The sequence below is a fragment of the Camelus dromedarius genome, chromosome 11, assembly GCF_036321535.1.
Source record: "Camelus dromedarius isolate mCamDro1 chromosome 11, mCamDro1.pat, whole genome shotgun sequence".
Taxonomy (NCBI): Eukaryota; Metazoa; Chordata; class Mammalia; order Artiodactyla; family Camelidae; genus Camelus; species Camelus dromedarius.
In genome coordinates this window covers 35,536,066-35,561,743 of record NC_087446.1, presented here as the reverse complement: position 1 = coordinate 35,561,743, position 25,678 = coordinate 35,536,066, and the positions used below count along the sequence as shown (strand labels likewise).

The 25,678-nt window shown below is 39.9% G+C and overlaps 1 protein-coding gene across 1 annotated transcript in view; it reads right to left on the bottom strand.

Moving 5' to 3' along the window:
* Positions 1-9,326, bottom strand: part of UTP20 (UTP20 small subunit processome component) — an 85,989-nt gene extending 76,663 nt beyond the window's left edge. Inside the window, exons 1-7 of the mRNA XM_031462948.2 lie at positions 9,123-9,326; positions 8,111-8,191; positions 4,890-4,956; positions 4,644-4,776; positions 3,785-3,973; positions 852-933; positions 57-194 (exon numbers count right to left, since the gene is read on the bottom strand). Coding sequence (XP_031318808.2) covers positions 57-194; positions 852-933; positions 3,785-3,973; positions 4,644-4,776; positions 4,890-4,956; positions 8,111-8,191; positions 9,123-9,167 — 735 coding nt within the window. The 5' untranslated portion in view covers positions 9,168-9,326. The remainder of the gene's footprint in view (positions 1-56; positions 195-851; positions 934-3,784; positions 3,974-4,643; positions 4,777-4,889; positions 4,957-8,110; positions 8,192-9,122) is intronic.
* Between the last annotated feature and the right edge of the window lie 16,352 nt (positions 9,327-25,678).

The following is a 25,678-nucleotide window of genomic DNA, read 5'->3' as shown; positions in this document are numbered from 1 at the left end:
TACTTTCTTTTTAATCCCTTTCACATTGACTCAAAGTACTTCTCCCAGTTATTTACCTTCTCTGTACAGGAGTGAAACATATTTCTGACTCCTTTGCACATTTCAAAGAGCAACTGTCCAACTCCTTCTACTTTTTCTGGATGTTCATCAAGATCAAGAAACATTAAATTGAATAGTGCATTTTTATCAGAAACCTAAAATACAAAATGCAAATCAAAAATTGTATTTACAATGTAAAAATTACCCAAATGAATTATTATTATTTGCTGTTCTAAAGATTCATATTTAAATGTAATCAGGACAAAATTCTAAAAGGAATAGGCATTTGCAATGATTTTAAACTAATAAGTGTATTATCACTTGTAATGCCACACAATAGAGTGATTAATTCACTGGTATAATATGAAGGTATGTACTAAGAAAAACTATATAAGGCAACAGTCAATCTTTTAAAGTAAATTGTATACTTATATTTTATGAGTATAAAAGAAATCCAATAGCAATGTTTTTGTTTCATTACAAAATCCCTCTGAAAACAAACACAAATGACACTATGCAATCAGTTCCTCCCAGGAAATTACCATAAAAACTCCTGTTAATCTCACTGTTCATATATTTACTGACTTGAATTAGAAGATATATATATGTGCACTAAATAACAATAAAAAAGCGACCCAAATTATTTCACATTAGTGAGCAAAAACCATACGGTGAGATATACTCAAAACAGTAAAAGTTTCTGTTATATAAAAAAATTAGCCCATAAAAACCATATTATAAAAGATATCTGCTTCTGTTCATTGGATTCTTGAGGATTAATGAGCAATAAACACAGAAATTATCAAACTAACCTTTCTCATCAAAAAAGTAAAGCTTTCGGCAGCAAAATTTCTTATATGTAGTTTTTTATGAGCCAGGAGTGTACTATACATGCTGTAAAAGAGAACATAAGACATGTTTAACTAATTGTCATTTTAATAAAGATGTACTACATGCCAACTATATCCCCAACAGTGTGCAAGGAAGATGTAGCAGGTATGAAATAAGTATTCGATTACCAGGACATCCACATGTCAAACAGATGACTGAAGGGCACAGACATTAAGAATCCTAGGATTGGTGGTGCTGGTCCTATAGGAAAGACTCCATGAAAAGTTGAAACTTAAAGTGATCCCTGAATGACAGGAAGAATCCAGGTGGGGACTGGAGTGCAGTTACCAGAGATCAAAAGGAGAGCAAAGATGGGGTGAGCAGAAGTGATCACAGTCAAGAAATAACAGAGAGGCTGGTCTGTCTAAAGGAAGAAGGATGATGTGGGTGGGGAGGGCAGCTCCTGATAAAGCTACCAAAGTAAATAAGTGACTCTGAACACAAAGCAAAGGAGTCTGGATTCTAGCTTACATTTAAGTAAGGACTTACTATGTTACCTCATCTGATCAGCACCGCCACTCTGTGGGGGTAGGTACCATTATTATCCCTATTCTGTAGATAATGAAATTGGGACAGAAAGGCTAAGCAACCTGCCCAGGGTCATACAGCCATGTGGCTATAACTAAATAATTACTCATATAATCATACTGTTTAAATTGGTCTCCCAAATGACAGAAGAGCAGGGAACAGGTCTCTCCTATTTGTGCTGTATCCCCAGCACCTAATCGTTCCTTATTCATAGCAGGTACTAATAAATCATGGCTGAGTAAGAAATGAATATTTTCAGACAGAGAAACTGGGCAGCAGTATATGGGGTGAAATAAAGGAAGAAGAGGCTGGCAGTCCTATTAAGAAGCTGCTCAAGTCATACAAGCTTGGGCAAACAAGGGCTTGAAAGAGGCCTGTGGTAGAGGGAAATGGCAAAGGACGGACCCAAGAGACATTTCAAGCATCTTTGCAATGGGACCAAAGACCTTACAGTGTCCACAAGCCCTTTATGATCAGGCCCCCTACTACATCTCTGACGTCACCTAATTATCTCCCTTTACACACGCTGCTCCACCACCAGGCCTCCTCATCGTTCCCCACTCATGTCAACCACGTGTCCAGAATGTGCTCCTCCTGCTAAAACGTAAACGTCACAAGAGACGGATTTTTATCTGTTTAACCTGCAATTGCCTCTCAAGTGCCTGACATACAGTGTTCAATAAACAGTCACGGAATTGAATATGTGGATTACAGAATCAAGAGGATTTGGAGTCCTTGAAGACAACTGGGTCAAACATGCCTCTGAGGGGCAAGTCTCAGTGATGGGGAGAATGATGGTATCACTGTTAGAAACTGGGCAACCAAACAAGGCCTGGCATTGAGTACATATTTACTGAACACACAAATGGATGAGAAGAGTTGGCCTAAATGGGAATATGTTGACTTTGATCTCAATAACAGGCAAGTGAAAATACCCAGGCTGCTGAAGATGTCATACTGAAAGCAAATAAATTGAGAACCGGAGAGCCTGTCTCCGGAGACATAAAATTAACAGCAGAAATCATGAAACCAAATAAGCTGTATATCCCCCCAAGATCTTGCTGCTTTTTAATGAAGTAATCTTGGTTTCAAATATATGTTACCAAAATCTTCACAGAGAACTGGTAAAGGGTGGAAAAATACCTTTCTCTCATTCCTTGTTCAAAAGAGGGTAGGGTGAAGGGAAGTGGTACAAAACAAAATCCACAGTCCTATCCCATATTCATACCTATACCGGGACAGGGTAAAAGTTGAGTCTTATGTATTCCTGTGGCAACTGAAGTACGTAGCAGTACTTTCCAAGTGGAAAAGTCCACCAAGTCCCAGATTGAAACAGATTATAAACAATTTTTGCCTTACTTCAAATGAAAAGCTTGAATTCATTCTCTTTCCCTGTTCACATTTACTCACAAACACTGAGTAGCTCTTTTGGCTTAGTAAGGATTTTAGGGGCTGGAAAAATGCACATAATTAAGATTGCGCCCTTGACGAATTTATACGTTTAAAGAGGACACCATTTCATTAAGAACAAACGATTAAAATAGAATTTGTGTAACATAAGTGGTACAGAATGCTAGAGGTGTTCAGAGGACAAAGCTCTCACTTCTGGCCACGGTAACTGGGCATATCTGTGGAGGTTACGGAATACAAGTCAGGCTCTGAAGATGGGGGGTATGATTTCAATGGCTGGAGGTAAGAGAAGGTCAGGACAGTGAAGACTGATGGAACAGACTATAGACCACTTTAGCTGGAGAACCAACTTTATATAAGGAAATAATTAGAGAAAGCTGGAAAGGTAGTTTGGTTTCAGACAGAAGCCAGGGAAAAGGCAATTAGAGAACATATTAAAGTTGGATGGCCACGTCAGCAGGCACACATGACAGGTGTTATACATAGTTTAACTAAATACAGGTGGGAGTCCAAAATTCTCTCCTGGCTGTATTAATAAAAACTGCCTTTAACCAAAAAATAAAAACTTACAAAACTTAAATGCTAATAAAAAAATCACTGTAGAAGAGGGTCACAGGGCCTCAAGCAAACAGTTGTTTTCAAAGAGGCGATATTGAATATTCCACATGTGTCTACTGCTTTCGCTTTCAAAACTGATACAGATGGGGAGCAACTGTAAACAAGCATGAGAAATCTTTTGGAGATGATGGAAATGTTCTTAAACCGAATTGTGGTGATGGTTGCATAACTTCATAAATTAACTAAACAGCACTGAATCATATACAAAATAAAATTTTAAAGCAAAAAAGCAAACAAAAAAAAAAGAAAGAAAAGAAAAGAAAAAGAAAAACCCATACGAAAGAGAGAAAGGGGTCACCTGTATATACTGGACATGTCCTTCACCATCAGTCTCCACAGGTACTTGTAAAGATATGACAGCGAGGTAAAAGCCCATTCTAATAACTCTGTGTCCTGAGTCTCCAGGATTGAGGTGATAGTCAGAAAAAAATCCTGAAAATGGGGATAGAAGTCCATCTGCAGATCTCGTGCCAACTGTACAACCAAACTGGATGAAAAAATAAGTAGAGGTAACCAATTATGAGACACATGGATCAAAAACCAAATACTGCAAATCCATTTCCCAAATGATAATAGACCACCTACGATGACAGGATTAATTAAACCTAAACTAAGTCTCAGGAGATGTATAAAATTTTTTCACATTTTAAGAGTTCAGCAACAACAAGGACCTACTGTATAGCACAGGGAACTATATTCAATATCTTATAATAACCTATAGATAAGAAAAAGAATGAATATGTATACATATATATATAACTGAATCACTTTGCTGTACACCTGAAACTCATACAACATTGTAAATTAATTGCACTTCTTTTTTAAAAAGGTTAAAAAAACCCACAAAAAAACAAAACAAAACAAACAAACAAAAAAGAGTTCAGCAAAGAAATCCGGCTAAAGTAAGAAGGTACATTCCATCACAAGTATGGTCAATATTCCCATAGTGTCAAAGAAAAGTATAAAACAAAAAGCAAAAAAGTATACCCTTAAGATTCTGCTTTATGCTAATGTACTAATATTTTGATCTAACAAAAACAGGTAAATTCTTGTTTCTAAATTACAAACATCAGATCTAAAGCATATGTAGCTATAAAACACAATCTTTCTTAAAATTCAGATACATGTTGTCTACTTTCTCTCAACAGACTACTTACTCCAAAAGGGGTTGATAGGCGTAACTGTTCTTGATTTGCAGGTGAATCTTCAAACTCTGAACGATCTCATTTTGATGATAGACCAGCTGATTGAATGATTGGCATTTGTCAATAACTTCTTTATAAAATTTCCCTGGGTGGGAAAAAGAGAGTATGTTCTGCTTTCCCATCACACCACTACTTAGCTGTTTTGATCACGTATAGTGCAAATGATGAATGAATGAAACAGAAAAAAATAGAAAATACCGAAATGTTCTGTAAGGTTCAATTCTCTCCACTTTAGCAGACCCTCAAAAAAGTAGGTTTCAACTTCCTGTCAAGATTAAAGCAATCCATTAATCAAACAACTCAAAGAAAAACTATAATGAAAGTAAATAAGAATGATATACTAATATCTTAAGATAAAACTGATAGCCAAGAGTTTAAAAAAAACTTAGCTTTTTTTTTTTTAAAGGGCATTAACACCCTTCAAAAAGCAATCAGCTGTACAACACGGGCAGATTTATAAAAACAATATTTTGTTGACTTGGTTACAGCAAATTACTCTCTAAAACCTATGTAACAGTCACACCAAAACAATTTTTTTTCTCTTTTTCACAATTTTAGGCCAAGAAAAATGTGCTGACTACTATAGTTCTTTCATTCTGCTTTTGGAAATACGAATTGCTACAACCTTGTAGAGAAGTAACCTGGCATTTCTATTAAAATTAAAAACAGGTTATGTCCTTCAGCCCAGCAATTCCTTTTTTGGAGATTATTTCTAATAAAGTTTCCAAACACACAAGTATAAAGATGTTTATTCAGCTTTACTGTAGTGGGAGGAAAACATAAAACAGCCTAAATATCCAAAAATAGAAAATGGTTGGTATATATCTCATGGTCTATACATAATAAGGTGTATTATGTGACTATTAAAAAGAAATATCTATATTGAATCAGAAGGATGCTGATAATATACCTTCAAAGAGAGAAAGGCAAGTTATAGAGTGAAGAGTATGGTAGGAACTAGTTTTTCTTTAAATAAAAAAAAAGACCTTTATAAATGTTTGCACATATTTATATGAGAGAAAAGTATAGAAGACCTCATGTACACCAAATTGTCAATATTCGTTTCCTTGGCAATACGGGGTAAGATAATAGATTTTTCTAAGTTTACTACGTTGTTTAGCTTCTTAACACAGTATATATTATTCTGTACTTTGAAAGATAACCCTAGTAAGTTATTACCATGCGTGTATATATATACATGTGTAGGTATGTAAACATACAAACAGCATGCCAAATCTTTTAGAGTCTCAAAAAAGATAAACCCCTAAAACTGTGCTTTGGAAGTCTTTAAAAAAATAAAAATGAAATGAAATCAATAGTTAGATAGAATGGAGAGAAAGTGAATCCCATTAAATTTTGATCAGTGACTCCTAAGGCAGTAGGGAAGTATACCTGACAGTTTAAAACCTAATGTAGAGAGCATTCCTAGCCTAGCATAGTGACTGGCACATGTCAGCCATTTGTGACAGACTTTGTCCCTGTCCCTTTGCAATGTGACTTGCAGCCCCTACCACAAAGAGCTGTCCTCACTTCTTGAATCTGGCCTGGCCTAGTAACATGCTCTGACCAATAACATGCAATGTAAGCAATCCTGAAATGTCCAAAGCTAGGCTTGAAGCATCTGTAGCATCTGCTTTCACTGTCTTACAAAGATTCTGCCATCACGAAAAGAAGCCTTGTCTAGCTTATTAGGGAATTGGAGGCCACAAGGAAAACCAAGACCAACAACCCCAGTCAACAGACAGACATGGGACTGAGGCCATTCTGACCCTATCCTAGGATCCCTTCTCTGCTAACAACACTCCAACCCTTAGTACTTTCAATCTCTCCTGTGGTTTAAACTATAAACCATATGCTGAATGCTAAATCTCTAATTCTACCTCCGTATCACCTGTACTTCTCCAGATCCATAAATCCAAAGATCTTTTGGGCACCATCACTTGGATGGCCACAGGTATATCAAACTCAACAAGCCCCAAACAAAACTAACCTGTACTCCTCTTTCTATAAATCTATCTTGATGAATGACATCCTCAACTACCCAGTTGCTGGAACCAAAAACCTTAATCCCATTCCTTTCTCCCTGCATATCCAATAGGTCGTAAGTCCTCTCCATTCTGCCTCAATATCTCTGGAATCCTTTCCTTCTCTCCATCTTAACTGCCACTACCATAATCACTTCTTACTTGGATGACTACCGAATCCTCAAAACTGGATGCCCTGACCCTAATTCTGCTCTTTCCTCCACACTAAAGCCAGAGAGATCTAAAACTTACGCCTGATCATGTCACTCACTCCCCTACCTTGCAATCCTAGAATGACTTCCCCTAGTTTCAGGATACAGTCCATTCTTAGCTTGACTTATGAAGCCCTTTATGATCCTTGATTATCTATTCAGCTTTCTCTCTCACCAGCTACCTGCTTCCCCTATCCCCAGTCACCAACGAACATCCTACATGCAGTTATAAGCACAGTGAAATGCTCTGCAGTTTCTTGAATGTGACAGGCACTCTTTAGTCTCCATTCCTTTATACCGGCTTCTCCCTCAGCATGAAACAGCCTTTCCTGTCCTTTCTCATGCTAAAACCAATACAGATAAGACTCAGTTCAGGTATCACCTTGTCTATACCTTTTCTGACATCCCACCTTATACCCCCAAAGAATTAGGCTCCCTTCACTGTGAGTTCCCAAAGCTTACCTAGATAATATCATTTAATGCACTGAAGTCACACATAGGAGACAGACATTCAAAGAGACAGTGAGCAGAGTCTGACTAGAGTCAAGTGAAAAACAGTAAAAACAAGTTGAACCCCTAAGTTAAAGGGATGTTACACAGGACCTTTAAAAGCTGACAGAAAAATATGACTTGATGTAGCAAAAAGCAAGATTTCTGAGCAGAGGTGTGACTGAGTTACAGAGTGGTTAGAACTGGAAAAAATTATGTGGTCTAGCCCTTTTCTTTTTTAAAGGAGGAAACTAAGCCACAGGAAAGTGACTTGCTCAAAATCTCTTTAAAACTGTAGTTTCAGGAATATGGATCTGCACCTGTGCTTGGAATGCACATGGGAAAGGGAGGGGCTGGAATCAGAGGCCACCTGAGAATCAGCTCAATTTTCTAACACCACATCACCCAACAGAACTTTCTGCAGTGATGGACATGGTCCGTATCTACATTTGGCCAATGTGGTAGCAACTAGCCACGTACGGCTACTGAGCATCAGAATTATTAATTTACTTTAATTTAAATCTAGTTTGTCCTGTGTGGCTACTACATTAGACAGCACAGGTCTAATGCATTTCATGTTCATATAAGAATGGTTTGAAAAACAATTCAATTTTTTTTTTTTTAACAATTCACTTCTAAGACTAAAGAACCAACTATGAATACTTGAAGATCGGCTAATTTAACATTCTCTTACCTCGTCATAGCTTGCAGTTCTATCAATCCGGTGAATAATATCTATATTCACATTTCCCAGCCGTTCAGCAAATGTAAGAAACTGCAGGAGAGGAATATATTTAAAATACATCATCATTTAACACTTATCACATCTTGAATATCTGTTTGAGAGCTGTATAATAATCCCATGTGGACAATCTCCTTGTGAAAGCAGTTTAAAGCTTCATTACGCCTCCGCATGTTCTATCAGTAGAAATAATGGTATGCTTCGCTTGCAATTTCAAACTTGTATTTTCAATCAGTCATAAAATGTATAACTGAGTTTTGAAACTAGAAGTAGATGTCACTGACAAATTACAAAAGATAACTTTAAAAACAGACTGAAAGACAGTCTTCAACAGTACTACTATACGAAGATAATGAAATATTTCTACGGATCTATCTGCAAAAGTTCTTCCAGTTGTATCATTTCAAATAAAATTTGCATGCTAGACTGTGGCGGATGGACCTAGGTGAAAGCTCGCTAGGTCTACTGCTAGGTTTCATATCCTGCTACAAGCACAGGGATAGGGCTAAGTAGTCGCAACAACAGCGTTTTTAAACATATAGAAACCTATGGTTGTACAGTAACAACTCCTCAAGGGGCAAAGAGAGAATGTAGTGTCGTAGCCAGTAACCAGGAAATCACTCATTTCCTCCCACTAACCAGCCTCCCAATTCGGTTTTCAAGGATATAAGACCAGGAAAGAATTCCTAAGCGATTAGTCTGTTATAATGAATTTAACTCTGGACTGGAAGGAAGTCTCAGGCAGGCCAGACCCCACAAACCATGGGCAAAGTCGGCAGTTCAGGCTTCTTTCCTCATGCCAACTTTACTACACCTGGAGAGAGAGAGGCTCTTTTGTCAGAGCCTCCAGGCAAGTAACTCACGCTCGGCCCAAGCACTGTAGCCCCAGAAGTCCCGCTCAGAGTCTATTCCACGGCTGAGGCAGCAGGGACCCACGGTTCCAGGGCCAAGTTCCCTTGCTCACCCGGTACGTGTTCTCGGTCTTGTGGGAAACGGGCTTTGTCTTCATGGCTGCAGAGGGACAGCGGCCCTCGAGGACCTCGGGAAGGGTCGAAGGAGATGCAACCGACCGTAGGGAAAGGAAAATGGCTCACACACCAGCACTGTCCGATTCCCACGTACTCAGACCTTTCCTCACGTGCGGCTAGAGCCCCCTGGGCGCCGCCATGTTGGAGACAGGGAGGAGCCTGCGCGCGTCACGTGGGCGGAAGAAGCGACGGAGCAGGCGTGCCCGCCCCCAGGCGCCGGCGGGAGTTGCGGAGCGTCTGACTGGGTATGTGGGTGTGGAGATTTTTTTAACTCTCTTAAGTAAAGGTTTATAAGAAAAATGTGTATTTTTATCATAAAAGAAAACATGTCTGTCATCATTAACAGCTAACAGTCACTACCCCTCATTTTGTACCGTGCACCACTCAAAGCTCTTTAGATTCATAATTTCACAGTAAAGCGCGTTGTGAACGTTGCATGAATATAAATGAGGTACGTATTTTTAAGTCCCTTGGGCATAGGAGGAAAGCAAGGATGTGCAGCTGGTAAGTGGCAGTCTGGTAGAAGTCACTCAGCTCCAGAGTCTGGTAATCTTAACCACTGTTTTTCCGTTTAAAATTGGAAAGGAGTTTTGAAGAAAACTATGATTTCATGCACAACCAGTTAACATTTTGGTGTTTTCCTACCATTCTTTTGTGTTGTTGTTAAACATAATTGCACAAACAGTTATATCTGTGTATATACTGAAAACTGAGGAGAGAGAGGTTAACTGCTGAATCTGACGAGGTGATGGTCACTGGTGACCTTCACAGGTATAGTGTGGAGGAAAGGAAAAGAAATATGTGTGGATTGAGGAGAGGATCGGTGAAGAAGAAAAGTAGCTATAACGCTTTCCTGTTATTCGTCTTACAGCATCAACATTTTCTAGGTCATCACGGGGTAGTTGTAAATATTTTTAATGGCTCCATGGCATTTATGGATTTTATATTTTAAAAATAAAATACAGAACTGCCTCATGCTTGGCTGGCTTCCAGTAGGCTAATTGGTTTTTTGTTTGTTTGTTTTATTTCTTTAGGTGGTGCTTCTCCTTGTTGGGTCACAGAGCCTTTAAGGAAGTCTAAGAAAGCTGTAGACCTTCTCTTCAGAAAAATGCAAATAAGCTCACTAAAATATGTATATGATTTCAAAGAGTTAGAAGTCTGCAGTTACCTGAGGGTAAGAGCCCCTACACTAAACAGTGCTCCTAGCCTATTGCTAAAATGACCTCCAGATGATTGTGTCCTGTTCCTTCTGTTATGCATTTTCGGTAAGGGAGTTAGTGGGACAATAGGAGCAGAGAGAAGAATGAAAATCAAAGAACTGACGTGTTATGTATTACACTGTTACTCATTGTATGATCCTTATATATTGACAACTGTGGTCGAACAATTTATCATTACAACATGATGGTTAAAAGCATGGATGCTGGAACCAAATTGCCTTGGTTTAAATCCTAGCTCTACCATTTATTACTGGTGTGACCTTGGGGAAGTTACTTATCATCTCTGAGTATTATTTCCTTATATGTAAAATAGAGTTAACGAAAGTCCTTACCTCATAGGGGATTGCTGTGCAGAGTAAAGAAGCTAATGGATGAAAGGTGCTTCAAATGGTGCCAGGTACCATAACTGCACAACCTTTGACAAGTTACCTAACCTTTCTGAGTCCCAACTTCCTGATCTATTAAAAGGCAGTGTTAATAATACCAATGTTTCAAGGAATTGTATTGGCCCACAAAGCATGGGATAAATGTTTACTGTACCATTTATCCTCTGCTGTCTGGCTACCTGACAGTTTCCTTAAGGGCAGAAACCATGTACTTTCTCAGCTTTGTATCATCAGTGCATGCCTTAACTTGAGTTGTTTATCAGTGTTTGTTGGATTAACAAAGCACAGTACTTTGTTTAACCCTGACAAGCTCAAGAGTAACACAACTCCTGTCATGGTGGGGGATATGCCACCTGATTTTGAAAGTCTCTCCCAAAACTGTGTCTGAGCTTCTGTGGAATACCACCAAAGCAGCCATGAGAAGCACCACTGTTTATTTATGAATCTCCTTGCCCCCAGCTTTTGCCCTCTGTGCTGAGACCTTAAATACCCCATGCTCTCCTCTGTTGCCTTTTACCACAGTGATCTGCCTGCTCCATCCATTCCAGCCAGTTCACTTAGACACACACTTCTTTCATGTCTTCCTTCTTAAGCTTGATTGGGAACTCCTGGAAGTTTGGCTTTCTAATCTTTGTCTTCTTAATGCCTAGAACACTGTGATTTCAAGCCCAGGGAACTATTAGAGCACATGAGGAGTTTACCTAGCCTAGACACAGAAGTGGAATCCAAGAAGGATTCTGGGTAGAGGTGACACTGAAGCTGAGATCTGAAAGATGGATAGATGAAAACCAGGCAAGGGAGGAGCACAGACACGAATGATGTTATCTAGGTAGAGGGAACAACATAAAAGGAAGGGAGCAGTACATTTAAAAGCTCAAAATGATTGAGTACAAATTTCGTTATTTCTAGTTATTAACTAAGCCATACTCTGTCAAGTTACCACTGGGCATTGGTATCATCCTTAGTATCCTTAGGCGGATGAAAAGGGAAACATAAGAGACAGGGTGAAACTCAGAGGCTAGTCCCCACTATAACGTGAAGACAACAGTAATCCAAGGATGTTGAAAGATTAACAAGTTATTGTACTTAATGGTCAGGAAGGGAATGAATCTGCCTGGTGGGGCTCGAAGGATACAATATATCAAACCAAAAATGATCCTGACATGGAACAAGGGACCAAGGAAGTGAGATCTCAAACCGATAGTTGGGAAAAGAAGAGGGAGTGGCCAAGGAGGCTATTTTAGTAGCTCTTAATTATGATAGTAAGGGAAGCTGACCCAAAGATCATTCCCTTCTTGTGAGAACCATGTACTGTTCACTGTTGTGTGTACATCGGGAGGCAGCAAGAGCATGGTGTTTGGATTCAGAACACTGGGATCCCAATTCCAGGATTTTCCGTGCCCTAGCTGATAATGGGACTAGTGATTTAATCTCTGAGCCTCAGTTTCCTCACCTTTAAATAGGTTTAAATAACCAAGCCTGCCTTTTCACTTACTGTTGGGTACGGAGATCCCTTGACATAAAGTAGATCAAAGTCTCTTGTAGCCATGCCTATATAAACAGTAATTACTATTACAATTGTTCCTTTTTCACCATGTGATGAATTTTCAGAACTGGGACCACTGGGCTTCTATTCCCCTTTCCCTATTTAAACCTCAGGCCTCAAAGACATTAGACCAGAAATTGCAAATCAGTGGGCCTCACAAGCCCAGTATAGCACACAAATGCACTTTGTTTACCAAACAATATTCTTGAAATATTTTAATATGTAAAAATCTGGAGATTTCAGATGAAAATCCAGATTTCCAGCTTCTCTGGGAAAATTTAAAAAAAACTGCAACACTGGGCCCACACTGGGAAAAGCAGCGATCACTCCCTGTAGTCCTACCCCTGACCCACACACTGGTCTAGGCATGAGGTACCCATCTGGCCCCCATAGGCATTTCGGTTTGCAGCATCTGCTCAAGTGAAAGGCTGCTGTTGTCTCTGGTTTTAAACATGCCTCTTGCAGACAGAAGATCATTGTTGCTGCTGCCTTTTTAAAATTATTTAATACAGTGAGTGACTCAACTTTTTACAGAGCAGTCGGTGCAGTTTTTCAGTCCATGTTAAAATATTTGGCCCAGTGCCTCTGTTGAAATGAACAAACCAACCAACCTAACCCTCCCCCCCAAAAAAGAAATGTGAAGTATTTGGAACACCCTTCCCCACCCCTTGAAACACACATGTGTACACACACATGTACACACACCATTGCCTTCAGTGTTCAGCTTGTTTTCCTTCCCCCCTTTCACTCACCATTGGCATTTCTGTCATGAACTTTAAATGTCTTACTTTCTTTTAAGAGATGTCAGAGCATAACCCAAATTCACCTTCTTTTTGGGGACAATTTAAACCCTTATGCATTTTTACATACCCATTTTCATGATTTCTACTCTTAATCTCTGTCCTTAACTAGACTGTTGACATCTTCTTTAGGAAGGATGAGGGGCCTCCCAGTTTGGATTTATATCCCCTTTTTCATTTTCCCACCCTCCCCATGGCTATGTCTTTGCATCCTAGTTGGTTTTTGTCTTGTCACATCTGAGTTGCTTCTTTGAGGGAAAGGAGAGCTTGGGCTCTGCTGCCAGGCCTTCCAGGCTCACCCCCTTGCTTTGCCACTGCTGGATGAACCATTTTACTCACCCCCAAATTGAGGTAATCCTAGTGCCCCTCATGGGTTCTTCTGAGAAATCAGTGACCTAATACTTTGGTTCTCGACATGTGGTCCCCAGTCAGCAGCATCAGCACCCTGTGGGAACTGATGGATTCCCAGGCTTCACCCCAAACCTGTCAAATCAGAAACTCTGGGTATGGGGCCCAGTAACCTGTGCTTTCACAAGCCTTCCAGGTGATTCTGCTGCAGGTTCAAGTTTGGGAATCACTAACTTAACGTGGGTTAATGCACTTAGAACATTGCGTGGCACATCCCACATGCTCTAGAAAGTGCTCACTATTATTACTGTTAAGTCTTTATATAAGTATTTGCTATATCATTATTTTATTCACCTATCCACATCTGCAAGGGAGGCTGTATTATCCTCACTTTAAAGATGCGTGATCTGAAGCTCAGAGAATTGCTAAGTGGTGGACAAATTTGAATTCGGGTTTTCTAGTTTCGAGTACAGTGTTTTTTTTTTTAACTGTCTTACGTCTTAAGAGTATGAGTTAGGAGGAACAGATTTAGAGAAATGAATACTTGGATGCTGCGGTAGACATTTGTGGATTTCTTAACAGTGTGTGTTCTCTCTTCCCCTGGAAACAGCATCCTAATTTTTCTTTGACGAATTAGTCTTCCCTCATTCTCAGTATCTGAGGTTCAAGTTAGACACCTAGGAGGGCTTGTGTCTTAGGCTGTATTTCTTTAGTCAGCTAACTGGTTCTGAGGTGGGCGTGTGTTCCAAGATGGGGCAAAAGCCCTATGTGACGGTTGTGTTAGGGCTGTAGGGAAAGAGGTACTTCTTTTTCTTGGACTTTGTAAGATGATAGGGGCCTGAAGCTGTTGGTGGCCATTGCATCACTTCATGGAGAGGTCTGCCTTTGAATAAGCTCTATGCAAAGGAAAATAGATCTGAGGGAGGGGGCGGTGGGGAGAGAGGGAGAGAGACTGAGATTGAGATGAGCTTATTGAGCCACGGGATCCACCCAGTCCTTGGACTTTTTCGTTTCCTTAGTTCATTAATTCCCCTTTTATACACTTAAGCCAGCTTCATTTGGGTTCTGTCACTTGCAACCTAAACAATTCTTACACAGCTAATTTAAAATTTTTGTATTGCTGATAAACAAGACTGGAAACTTAAGCCTTCCTCAGAACACAAATATTTATATGGTGAGTAGGAGTCAAAAAAAAAATCATAGGCAAAATCTTGATAATAGGAGTCAGTGTGATGGATTGGAAAGAATATCAGACCAGGAGTCATAAAACCAGGGTTCTAATTCTGGGAGGTTCACTCAGCTGTGTGACTTTGTAAAATTAACCCTGCACTGAAAGAAGTAATGTACACATACATGTTTCGAATGTTGCATTATGTGAAGTCAAGTAATTATTAGAGTTGTTCCCCAAACTTCTTGCATATATACAGTTGTATGTTTTCAACATTAGTAGGGGAGGCATAGAAGGGGATGCTTCTCAGTTTCTTATATACCACTCTTTGATCTGGGTGATAGAATACCTTTAAAGATACACTTAAAAATGCATCTTAAGAGAATGGAAAGACAAGCCACAGACTGGGAAAAATATTTGCAGAACACATATCTGAGAAAAGACATGTATCCAAAATCTGCAAAGAACTCTTAAAATTGAACAATAAAAAAAAAAAACTCAGTTAAAAATGGGCAAAAGATCTCAACAGACACCTCACCAAGAAGATATGTAGATGGCAAATAAGCATATGAAAGATGCACAACATCATATGTCATTAGAGAATTACAAATTAAAATAACATTAAGATACCACTACATACCTGTTAGAATGACTAACTTCTAAAATACTGACAGCACCAAATGCCGGAGAGGATATGCAGCAACAGGAACTCTCATTCCCTGCTGGTGAGAATTCAAAATAGGACAGCTGCTTTGGAAGACAGTTACCTATTTCTTCTAAAGCTAAACATAGGTTTGTCATATGATCCAGCAGTCACTCTCCTAGGTATTTATCTAAATGAATGGAAGACTTACATCCACACGAAAACCTGCACATGGATGTTTACAAGAGCTTTATTCATAATTGCCAAAACTTGGAAGCAATCAAGATGTCCTTCAATAGGTGAATGGATAAATAGATATGGTATATTCATGCAATAGTATGTTGTTCATTGATAAAATGAAATGAGCTATCAGGCTTAAAAAAAACATGAAAGAAGCTTAAATGCATATTGCTAGGTGAAAGAAGTTCATCTGAAAAACCTGCATGCTGTATGACTCCAAGTCTATAATATTCTGGAAAAGGCAAAACTATAGAGATGATAAAAACATCAGTGGTTGCCAAGGGCTGGGAGGAGGGGACAAATGGCTGATGCTCAGGGGACTTTTAGAGCAGTGAAACTATTCTGTAGGATACTCTAATAGTAGACAAGTGACTTTATGCATTTCTCAATACTTATAGAACAATACAATACAAGGAGTAAACCCTACTTTAACTTATAGTTAATAATATTGTATCAATATTGGTCCATCCATTGTAACAAATATGCTACAGTAATGGAAGATGTTAATAATGGGGAAATTGTATGAGAAGGGAAAGTGGGTATACAGGGATTCTCTATACTTTCTGTTCAATTTTCCTATAAACTTAAAACTGCTCCAAAAAGAAAGCCTATTAATTTTTGAACATTGTGTCTCCTCATAACTCCTTCTCCATGTAAACCCAAAGTTCTTTGGAGAACATCATGGCTGCCAGAAATGAGATCTAGAAAGACAACACCCTGCTCTGGAATCCTGGGGGCTCCAAGAGGAAGTAGGACTCAAATCTCATTAAAACTAGACACCAAGAAAATTTGGCTCTGGGGGATTCAAAGTGAATCAGAAAGAGAAGTGAGTGACTCCGTACACCAGCTAGGAAAAAAAAAAAGTTATTTACATACTCAGTGAATTTTTATTGAGTGCCTACTATGTGTCAGGCACTGATCTAGGGGCTTAACATACAGCAGTAACCAAATGAATTCTCTGCCTTCGTGGGGCTCATATTCTAGTGTGGGGAAACAAAAAATAAATATGTAAATCTATAGTAGACTATCAGATGGCAGTAAGTGCTATGAAGTAACTATAGCCAATGGATAGATAAGACAGCAGAAACTTTTAATTATTCCACAGAATTCATTCTCCCTTTCATCTTTTAGGAAAAAAAAAAACCGTATCTCAGCTTTTAGCTGGAAACATGGCCATGCATTAGAGACTACATTATCCCCTCACCCCCTCCATGTTGCATTGGGGTAGAGTGTTGTGTGACCAAGTTTAGGCCAGTGGGATATGAGGGAAGTGTTTTGTTTAACTTTCAAATAATTTGCGGAAGGATAAAGCGACTTGTCTGGGACCCTTTCTTTCTCCTTCCAACTAGCTGGGAGGTGGTATTGACTACAGCATCCTTCGAGGCCAAGCATGGAACATGGCAGAGCCCCCAGCTTGAAACTACTCAATTCTTGACTGTTACATGAGAGGGAAATAAACTTCTACCTCACATAAGCCACTTCGATATTAGATCTCTTTGTTATTGCAGCTTAGCTGATACCTATTTCAGGGATCACCAGAGCAAAGTGGGGAAGGTTTGCTATGTTATATAAGGTAATCAGGGAAGAAGAAACCTGAAGGAAGGGGAGGGAGGCAGGAAGGGACAGAGGGAGCCATGGCAAGTGCAAGTGCTGTTCTGAGCCCTGAGGCTCAGGTCTGGTCTAGGAATAGTCAGGAGTCCAGCATGTCTGGAACACAGTGAGTAGGAGAGGAGGTCAGAGGGTTGGGGAGCAAAATCACCTAGGGCCTTATAGACCATGCTAGGAAGTTGCTGAAACAACCTGTTGTAAACAGCTGCCAGGGTCCCAAGGCAAGGACAGTGGAGGAGAAGCCATGGCAGAAAACATCATCAGATGCCTTTAAGACCAGAGAAAGGACGATTACTATCCCCTTCTGGAGCTCATCTGTGCTTATGTTCATGGGGAATTTTATAGACAAAGATGGTGGTTTCAACATATACTTTTGGATATATTCTCTTAAGTAAATACTGTACTTATAATCAGATGCTGTCTGGGCAGATGTATTTTCCAAAGATTCAGTGGGAATTTAACCTAAGTGATGAGTAATACTCCTCCAAGAATGACCACAACACAATGCCTAGGAACACCTCTGTCACGAGAGCTGTGCAGTCACAGCATTATAAGCATTCCTCATTTTACAGACTAGGGAAACCCAGAGAAATGAAATGACTCCCTTGCGGAGACACAGGAAATTAACGGCAGAATTGGAAACTAGAATCCAGGTATCCTGATCCCCCATCTAATACCCTTTCCATTATCTTAACCTTGCTTTGTGCTAGGTACAGAAGGTAGTGGAGGATATTTCAAATCACAGAACAATCCTAATGACATTTGAACTGGGTTTGGTTGGAGTATCTATTATTTTGTCAGCAGATTTTTTTTTCCTAATGATTCTTTGTGCAAAATAGTGTGGGGTGAAAAACTGCTTTGAATGCACACAATCTGGTTCTAGATGGAGATAATTAGTATTAAGAAGGCCTTTGATTTATAAAGGCTTTTGATTTTTAAAGGAGGTTTTTAAAGAATTTAGCATCCATCATCTCCTCTGATCCTTTTGGCAGCCCTGTGAGGTGAACAGGATAGGGATAATTTCTGTCACATTATGGACGACGTAAAATAATCCCAGAGACAATAAGTGACTCCTCTGAGATTACGCATCTTTGATTGATGGTGCCAGACTTTCTTACTCCAGGTTCGAAGGACTTGCCACATGCATCCTCGCAAATGATTAATAACTGACACTTTATAGCTCTTACTACATACCAGATACTGTTCCAGGTGCTTGGCGTATAATGACTCATTTACTCTTCCTCCAAGGTAAATTCTATTATCACCATTTACTGATGGGAAAACTGAGTTCCAGGAGACTGAGTAATTTGCCTGGAGTCAAATAGTTTCATAAAGCAGTCAGAATTGGAACCCAAACATACGTAGACCAAATCTATGCTTTTGGCCACTGCACTAAGCTACCTCTCCAGTTAGGGCTTGGGAGCAGTTTCGTGACTGAGAGGGCCCATGGGCACGCTTCAGGAGTCTTTGAGATCAAGTTCAGATACCTCATAGTTCCAGTGACTGTAATAAGCCCTTCCTTTGATGTGTATGGCCCCTTGGTTTCATTATCTACCTGTATAACAGACAGATGTGATCAAAATTTGATTTTTAGACCATTCATCTGGGTGAGGTGGAAAAAGCATTGTGCATAACAAGAGCTACTTTGGTATCAATGTTGAAAAGTTTTTACAGGTAGGAGTGAACTGCCTCCTCTTCTGCAGAAAAATCAGTGCTGAGAAGTCATTGCATCACTCTTTCTTCAATTCACCAGTAATGTGGAGGAGTATAGAGGACACACATAGTATTCATCTATTCTTTGACAGTACTACTTTAATTTTCCTTTAGGAAATCCCCTCTTATTCTCAGTCCGTGTGGTTTTAATGCCAACCCATCTCCTATCTCCAGAGCTGGATGCATGATCCAGACCCAGGCCCAGTGTATCTCCCTGAAAAAACTAAGTGGTTGGTTCAGGGATAGGTGTGTGATCCTGGTGAGTCCAGTGAAAGTTGTTCCTAGGACTTTTACCTGAGCTAATAGAAAATAGGAACCCTCTTTCTACTTAACAACTAATTTAATAGAGGATAAGCTGGAGGCTGCTGGTGGCCAGCCCAACCTCTGAGGGAATATTTGCATGAAAATGAAGCTAAGACAGACAAAAGTAGAAACAAAGAAGAAGAAAATCAAATCCCTAATGACAAATTTGGGGCATCTAGACCCAGCTGTGTCTACCCTTGGATTTTTTGATAACGTAAGCCAATAAATTCCCTTGTGTGTTTAAGCAAATCTGAGTCAGATTTCTGTCACTTGCAACCTAGATTAATTTTCCTGATTAATTGTTCTGATTAATACAGGCATAATTAACCAGACTTTCTCCTTTGCCAGAAAGTGAACTGTATCAGTTATCTTATTGCCACAGTAAAGCTGCATTAAAAAAAAAAAACAAAACTGTAGTGGCATGCAACAAGTTTATGGTTGGCTCAGTGTTTCTGATGTTCTGGGTTGGTCTTGGCTGATCTTGGCTGGGCTCATTAGCATTTGTGGTCTGCTGACCAGCTGGTTGGGGGCTGACTAATCTAGCAGGGCTTTGACTTGGATGACTTGGCAACATGGCTTCATGTGATCTCTCATCATCCAGCCGGCTAGCTTGGGCTTTTCTCACGGCCAGGTAGGGGCCTGGCCTGGAAGGATGCAAGACCTAGGTTCAGAACGGTCATACCACCACTTTGATCTTACTCTGTTGGGGAAAGCAAGTCACAGGAACAGCTCATATTCAGTGGGTGGGGAGATAGTCTGCATCTCTTGATGGGAAAAGCTGCAGATTCCCATTGAAAAGGGCATAGCTGCAGGGAGGAGTGGAGCATTAGAACCATTTTTGCAATCAGTCCACCGCACTCATCCTTGTTACATTTATAAAACAATGGTGGTAAAGAGATAAGATAAACAAATGGACACTGGAACTTAGCCAGTTGCTCATCCAAGGTAGCAAATTCTTTCAGTGCAGGAGATGATGCTCCCCTGTCCTTATTTCACTCATTTAGCGTATGTGATTTTTCCTTTAACCTGGAAATAGGTAGAGAACCCTGTTCTGAAAGAGAATTTAAGGGTCATCTGACTTAGCCTCCATGTTTTTTAGAAGAAACCAGACCCCAAAGTTAGGGAACTTTCTAGGGCCATGCAGAGACAGATCTGAACCCTTACCTGGTCACACCTAGTACAGCAGGCTTTCCATCATCTTGTGCTGTTCCCTTCCCACGCCAAGGCAGTGCACAGCAGTGGCTACATGCTTGAACTTTGGAGTCAGCCAGCCTGGATTCTAATCCTGGCCTTGTCACTCATGAGCTATGAGACTTTGGACCAATTATTTAACCCCTCTCTGGATAATGGTAGTAGTGCTTACCTAATAGGGTTGTCATGAGGATTAAATAAGAGAAGGTAAATAAAGCACATAGTAAGTGTTCAATAAATTTTGGCTATCATTATTTCTTAAAACACAGTATTTTTCTATTTGGCTTATTCCTGCCTGCATTTAGTCTGGGTTTAGGAGTTTAGAGGAAGTGAATTTATCGTTAACTTGTGATATTTAGATGTCAGAGGGTAAACTAATCTTTTTAAATTATGCTGGATTTATAATTCCATGTTTTCCTATAAGAAGAGATGCTTGTAGCCTGGTTCATCTGTTTATTTACTAACAACCATTTGTTGAGGGTGTCCTCAGAGTCAGGCACTGTATTTGTTTGCTGTTGCTACAACACGTTACCACAGACTCAGTACCCTAAAGCAGTGTGGGAGAGCAGTTCCATCCTGGAGGTCAGAAGTCTGAAATGGGGCAGCCAGACTGCATTCTCTCTGGAGGCTCTAGGGACAATCTCTGTCCCTGCCTTTTCCAATTTCATGAGGCTTCCAGGGTTCCTTGGCTCGTGGTCTGCTTCACTCTACCCTCTGCTTCTGTCATCTCATCTCCTTCTGTCTTTCTGCTTCTGTTGTCTCATAGCATTCTCTGAACCTCCTGCCTCCAGCTTCAAACCTCTCCATGTAGCTTGTGCTTCCACACAGCATGGGAGCCTGGAGTAGTCAGACTTCTTGTATGGTGGCTCCTGGCATTCTCAGCAAGCAAAATAGAATCTTCAGGGCCACTTGTGAGCTAACCTTAGAAGTCCCATAGCTTCGTTTCCACCATACTGCATTGATTGAAGCAGTAAGAAGCTTAATCAGATTCAAGGGAAGGTATCACATGTCTTTTTTTTTTTTTTGTATAATGATGAAGTTTTTATTTTATTTTATTTTTTAAACTTTTTTTTATTGATTTATAATCATTTTACAATGTTGTATCAAATTCCAGTGTAGAGCACAATTTTTCAGTTATACATGAACATATATATATTCATTGTCACGTTTTTTCTCTGTGAGCTACCATAAGATCTTATATATATTTTCCTGGGCTATACAGTATGATCTTGTTTATCTATTCTACAATTTTGAAATCCCAGTCTATCCCTTCCCACCCTCTGCCCCCTTGGCAACCACAAGTTTGTATTCTATGTCTATGAGTCTATTTCTGTTTTGGTTTTTTTTTTTAACATTTTTTATTGACTTATAATCATTTTACAATGTTGTATCAAATTCCAGTGTAGAGCACAATTTTTCAGTTATACATGAACATATAGATATTCATTGTCACCTTTTTTTCTCCATGAGCTACCACAAGATCTTGTATATATTTCCCTGTGCTATACAGTATAATCTTGTTTATCTATTCTACAGTTTTGAAATCCCAGTCTATCCCTTCCCACCCTACGCCCCCTTGGCAACCACAAGTTTGTATTCTATGTCTATGAGTCTATTTCTGTTTTGTATTTATACTTTGTTTGTGTTTTTTTTTCTAGATTCCACATATGAGCAATCTCACATGGTATTTTTCTTTCTCTTTCTGGCTTACTTTACTTAGAATGACATTCTCCAGGAACATCCATGTTGCTGCAAATGGCATTATGTTGTCAGTTTTTATGGCTGAGTAGTATTCCATTGTATAAATATACCACCTCTTCTTTATCCAGTCATCTGTTGATGGACATTTAGGCTGTCTCCATGTCTTGGCTATTGTAAATAGTGCTGCTATGAACATTGGGGTGCAGGTGTCATCCTGAAGTAGGGTTCCTCCTGGATATATGCCCAGGAGCGGGATTCCTGGGTTATACGGTAAGTCTATTCCTAGTCTTTTGAGGAATCGCCATACTGTTTTCCACAGTGGCTGCACCAAACTGCATTCCCACCAGCAGTGAAGGAGGGTTCCCTTTTCTCCACAGCCTCTCCAGCATTTGTCATTTGTGGATTTTTGAATGACGGCCATTCTGACTGGTGTGAGGTGATACCTCATTGTAGTTTTGATTTGCATTTCTCTGATAATGAGTGATATTGAGCATTTTTTCATGTGCCTATAGATCACTTGTATGTCTTCCTTGGAGAATTGCTTGTTTAGGTCTTTTGCCCATTTTTGGATTGGGTTGTTTATTTTTTTCTTATTGAGTCGTATGAGCTACTTATATATTCTGGAGATCAAGCCTTTGTCTGTTTCATTTGCAAAAATTTTCTCCCATTCCGTAGGTTGTCTTTTTGTTTTACTTATGGTTTCCTTTGCTGTGCAGAAGCTTGTAAGTTTCACTAGGTCCCGTTTGTTTATTCTTGCTTTTATTTCTATTGCTTGGGTAGACTGTTCTAGGAGAACATTTTTGAGATGTATGTCAGATAATGTTTTGCCTATATTTTCTTCTAGGAGGTTTATTGTATCTTGTCTTATGTTTAAGTCTTTGATCCATTTTGAGTTGATTTTTGTGTATGGTGTAAGGGAGTGCTCTAGCTTCATTGCTTTACATTCTGCTGTCCAGTTTTCCTAACACCATTTGCTAAAGAGACTGTCTTTATTCCATTGTATATTCTTGCCTCCTTTGTCGAAGATGAGTTGACCAAAAGTTTGTGGGTTCATTTCTGGGCTCTCTCTTCTGTTCCATTGGTCTATATGCCTGTTTTTGTACCAATATCATGCTGTCTTGATTACTGTAGCTCTATAGTATTGTCTGAAGTCTGGGAGAGTTATTCCTCCAGCCTCTTTCTTTCTCTTCAGTAATACTTTGGCAATTCTAGGTCTTTTGTGGTTCCATATAAATTTTATTATGATTGGGATCACATGTCTTGATGGAAAGAATTTGCAGTTACATGTGTAAAACACCCAAATGAACTTCCCAAAGATGAAGTTTTTTTGGTCACAACTACATTTCCATGCCAATTCACCTGCCTTGGATGGTGGAGGTCTCAGAAGTTGTCAGTGGTTTCCTGCAGGCTTCTGAATTAGATGGCAGGAGAGGTCTGGCTGTGAGGCAATGAAGCTGAAAGCTAATGAGGATCTCCCTGAATTTTGCTTCTCATGTCTTTCTGCCAGTTCTGTGAGCATCTAATTTCCTGTATTAAACACCCTTCTACTTGAAATATCTAGAGTGGTGCTTGTTTTCCTTAAAGGAACCTGACTGATAGAAACTCCAGCATTTGCTCTCTTAACTGCTGTCACGTGATTAACCTTCACTACTTTTCTCATGCTTCCAGCCTGCTCCCTCACAAGCCCCCCACACACCCCACGGCCAGCATGCCCTTAGGAAGACAGCTCTGCTTCTTATTGCTCAGAAAAAAGAATGTATTAGGTATGACCTTCCTCAACTACTTTCTCTACCCAGCTGGAGCTTTAACTATGCTCCTTTATGTTTCCTTCCGCTCCTTCTTAAAAGAAGAATTTTTAAGTACTTCTGGGGAAAAGAAGATAAGACTTTTTGACATAGTACATGACACTCTTCATTTACCTTTCAACCTAATTTTCTGCCACTTCCTCATATGTGCCTATATTAATTATAGTAGGCTAACTGTATTAATAAATTTAAAAGGTGGAATTGTTGCTGGAACAAAAAGACCCAAAGAACTATAGTGGCTCAAACACAACTAAAGTTTATTTGTTGCTCAAGTAACAGTGCTAGATGGGTGAATAACCAATGGAGCAAGCCCTCTTCTATTTAGGGACTCAAATCAATGGAGTCACAACCATTTTCAACATATGCTTTCCAGGGTCACCCTTTCCAGACATCCAGGAGGGGAAAAGCATAAGGGGGATATACACAGGGAGTTTTTATGGGTCAGGACTTTAGTGCATGTCCTTTCTGCCAATATTGCATTAGCTAGAATTCAGTCACATGCCTGCACCTAACTGCAGAGGAGGCTGGGAAATATAGCCTAGCTATGTGCCCAAGAGGAAGAGATAATGAGTTTTGGTGAATAGCTATCAGTCTGTACCATTGTGCCTTAAACCTTAGAAAACTTTATTATTGTTGTTATTATTATTATTGTTATCCTAGAGACTCAGCTTAAATGTTACTTCCTATGTGTAGCAGTGGTTCTCCCTCTCCCCTCCTACCCATTTCTCTCCCAGAGTTACATTGTATTATAACTGTCTTTTATAATTGGTTCCTCCTCAACATGCTTCTTGAGGACAAGAGGTGTGTTTAGTTATTCTTATCTCTCAAGTATCTAGCATAGTTCCTGGGATATGATAGGTACTCAGTAAATACTTACTGAAGAAAGAAAGAAAGAAGTGTTGGAGGAAAGAAGGGAGAGAGTGAGGGAGGGAGGGAAACCATGTAAGGGTCACCATCTTGTCATGGGTAGAGTCTTGAAAGGGTAGCCTTTTTGTAGTCACCATACCCCAGGTGCCAGAGTGTCTGAACTCCTCCCAGCTCAAGAACCAAGGCTGTCTGCATACCCTTCATGCCCTGCGTGGGCTGCCCTCTGTGCACCAGCCTACATCCTCTGGGCCGAGCTTTACTGCAGCCTTTGCTGTGGCGTCGGCTGCCAGAGGTGTGAGCTGTCAGTTCCTCACCTCTGGTGCACTGCATCTCGTTCTGCCCTGGGGCTGTTCTCACTCTGCTTCTTTGGACACCTGCAGAAATGTGTTTTGACTTTCTCATATGCAAACATGCGAGTCCAAGGGAGATGGCACCTCAAGGGGCAACTTAACCACAGAAGGATGGGAGCTAGTGGATTAGTGTTCCTTTCTTCTAGCTCTCAAGCTTCTGAGAGGGTGACCATCTTGTCCCTGGTTTTCCCAGGACTTTCCTGGTTTTCACAGTGAGAATCCCACATTGCAGGAGCCCCCTAATTCTGAAAGGCATTCTATAAGACTCCTCATGGAGTCCCAGTGGGGATTACGTCTCAGTTGCCCAGAGCTTAATAACACAGCTAGAGCGCCTCTCCCCACATACCTCTGTGCGAGCCCCTGTCTCAGGCTCTGCTTCCTGTTGGTCTTTGAATTGGACTGCCCTGAGCTTCCCTGTGCAGTAATGAGTGTTTCAAGCTCTGGAAAACTAGAAAAGGCTAGAGGCAGAGGAAATGAGTCAGGGCCCCAAACAGCCAAATTATCACTTTCCTGATGTTGCTACAAAATTAATCCGGAAGATATGGTGCCATTCAAAGATATTATCATTAAATGTTTATTTTAAGGTTTAATTGCTCAAGCAGC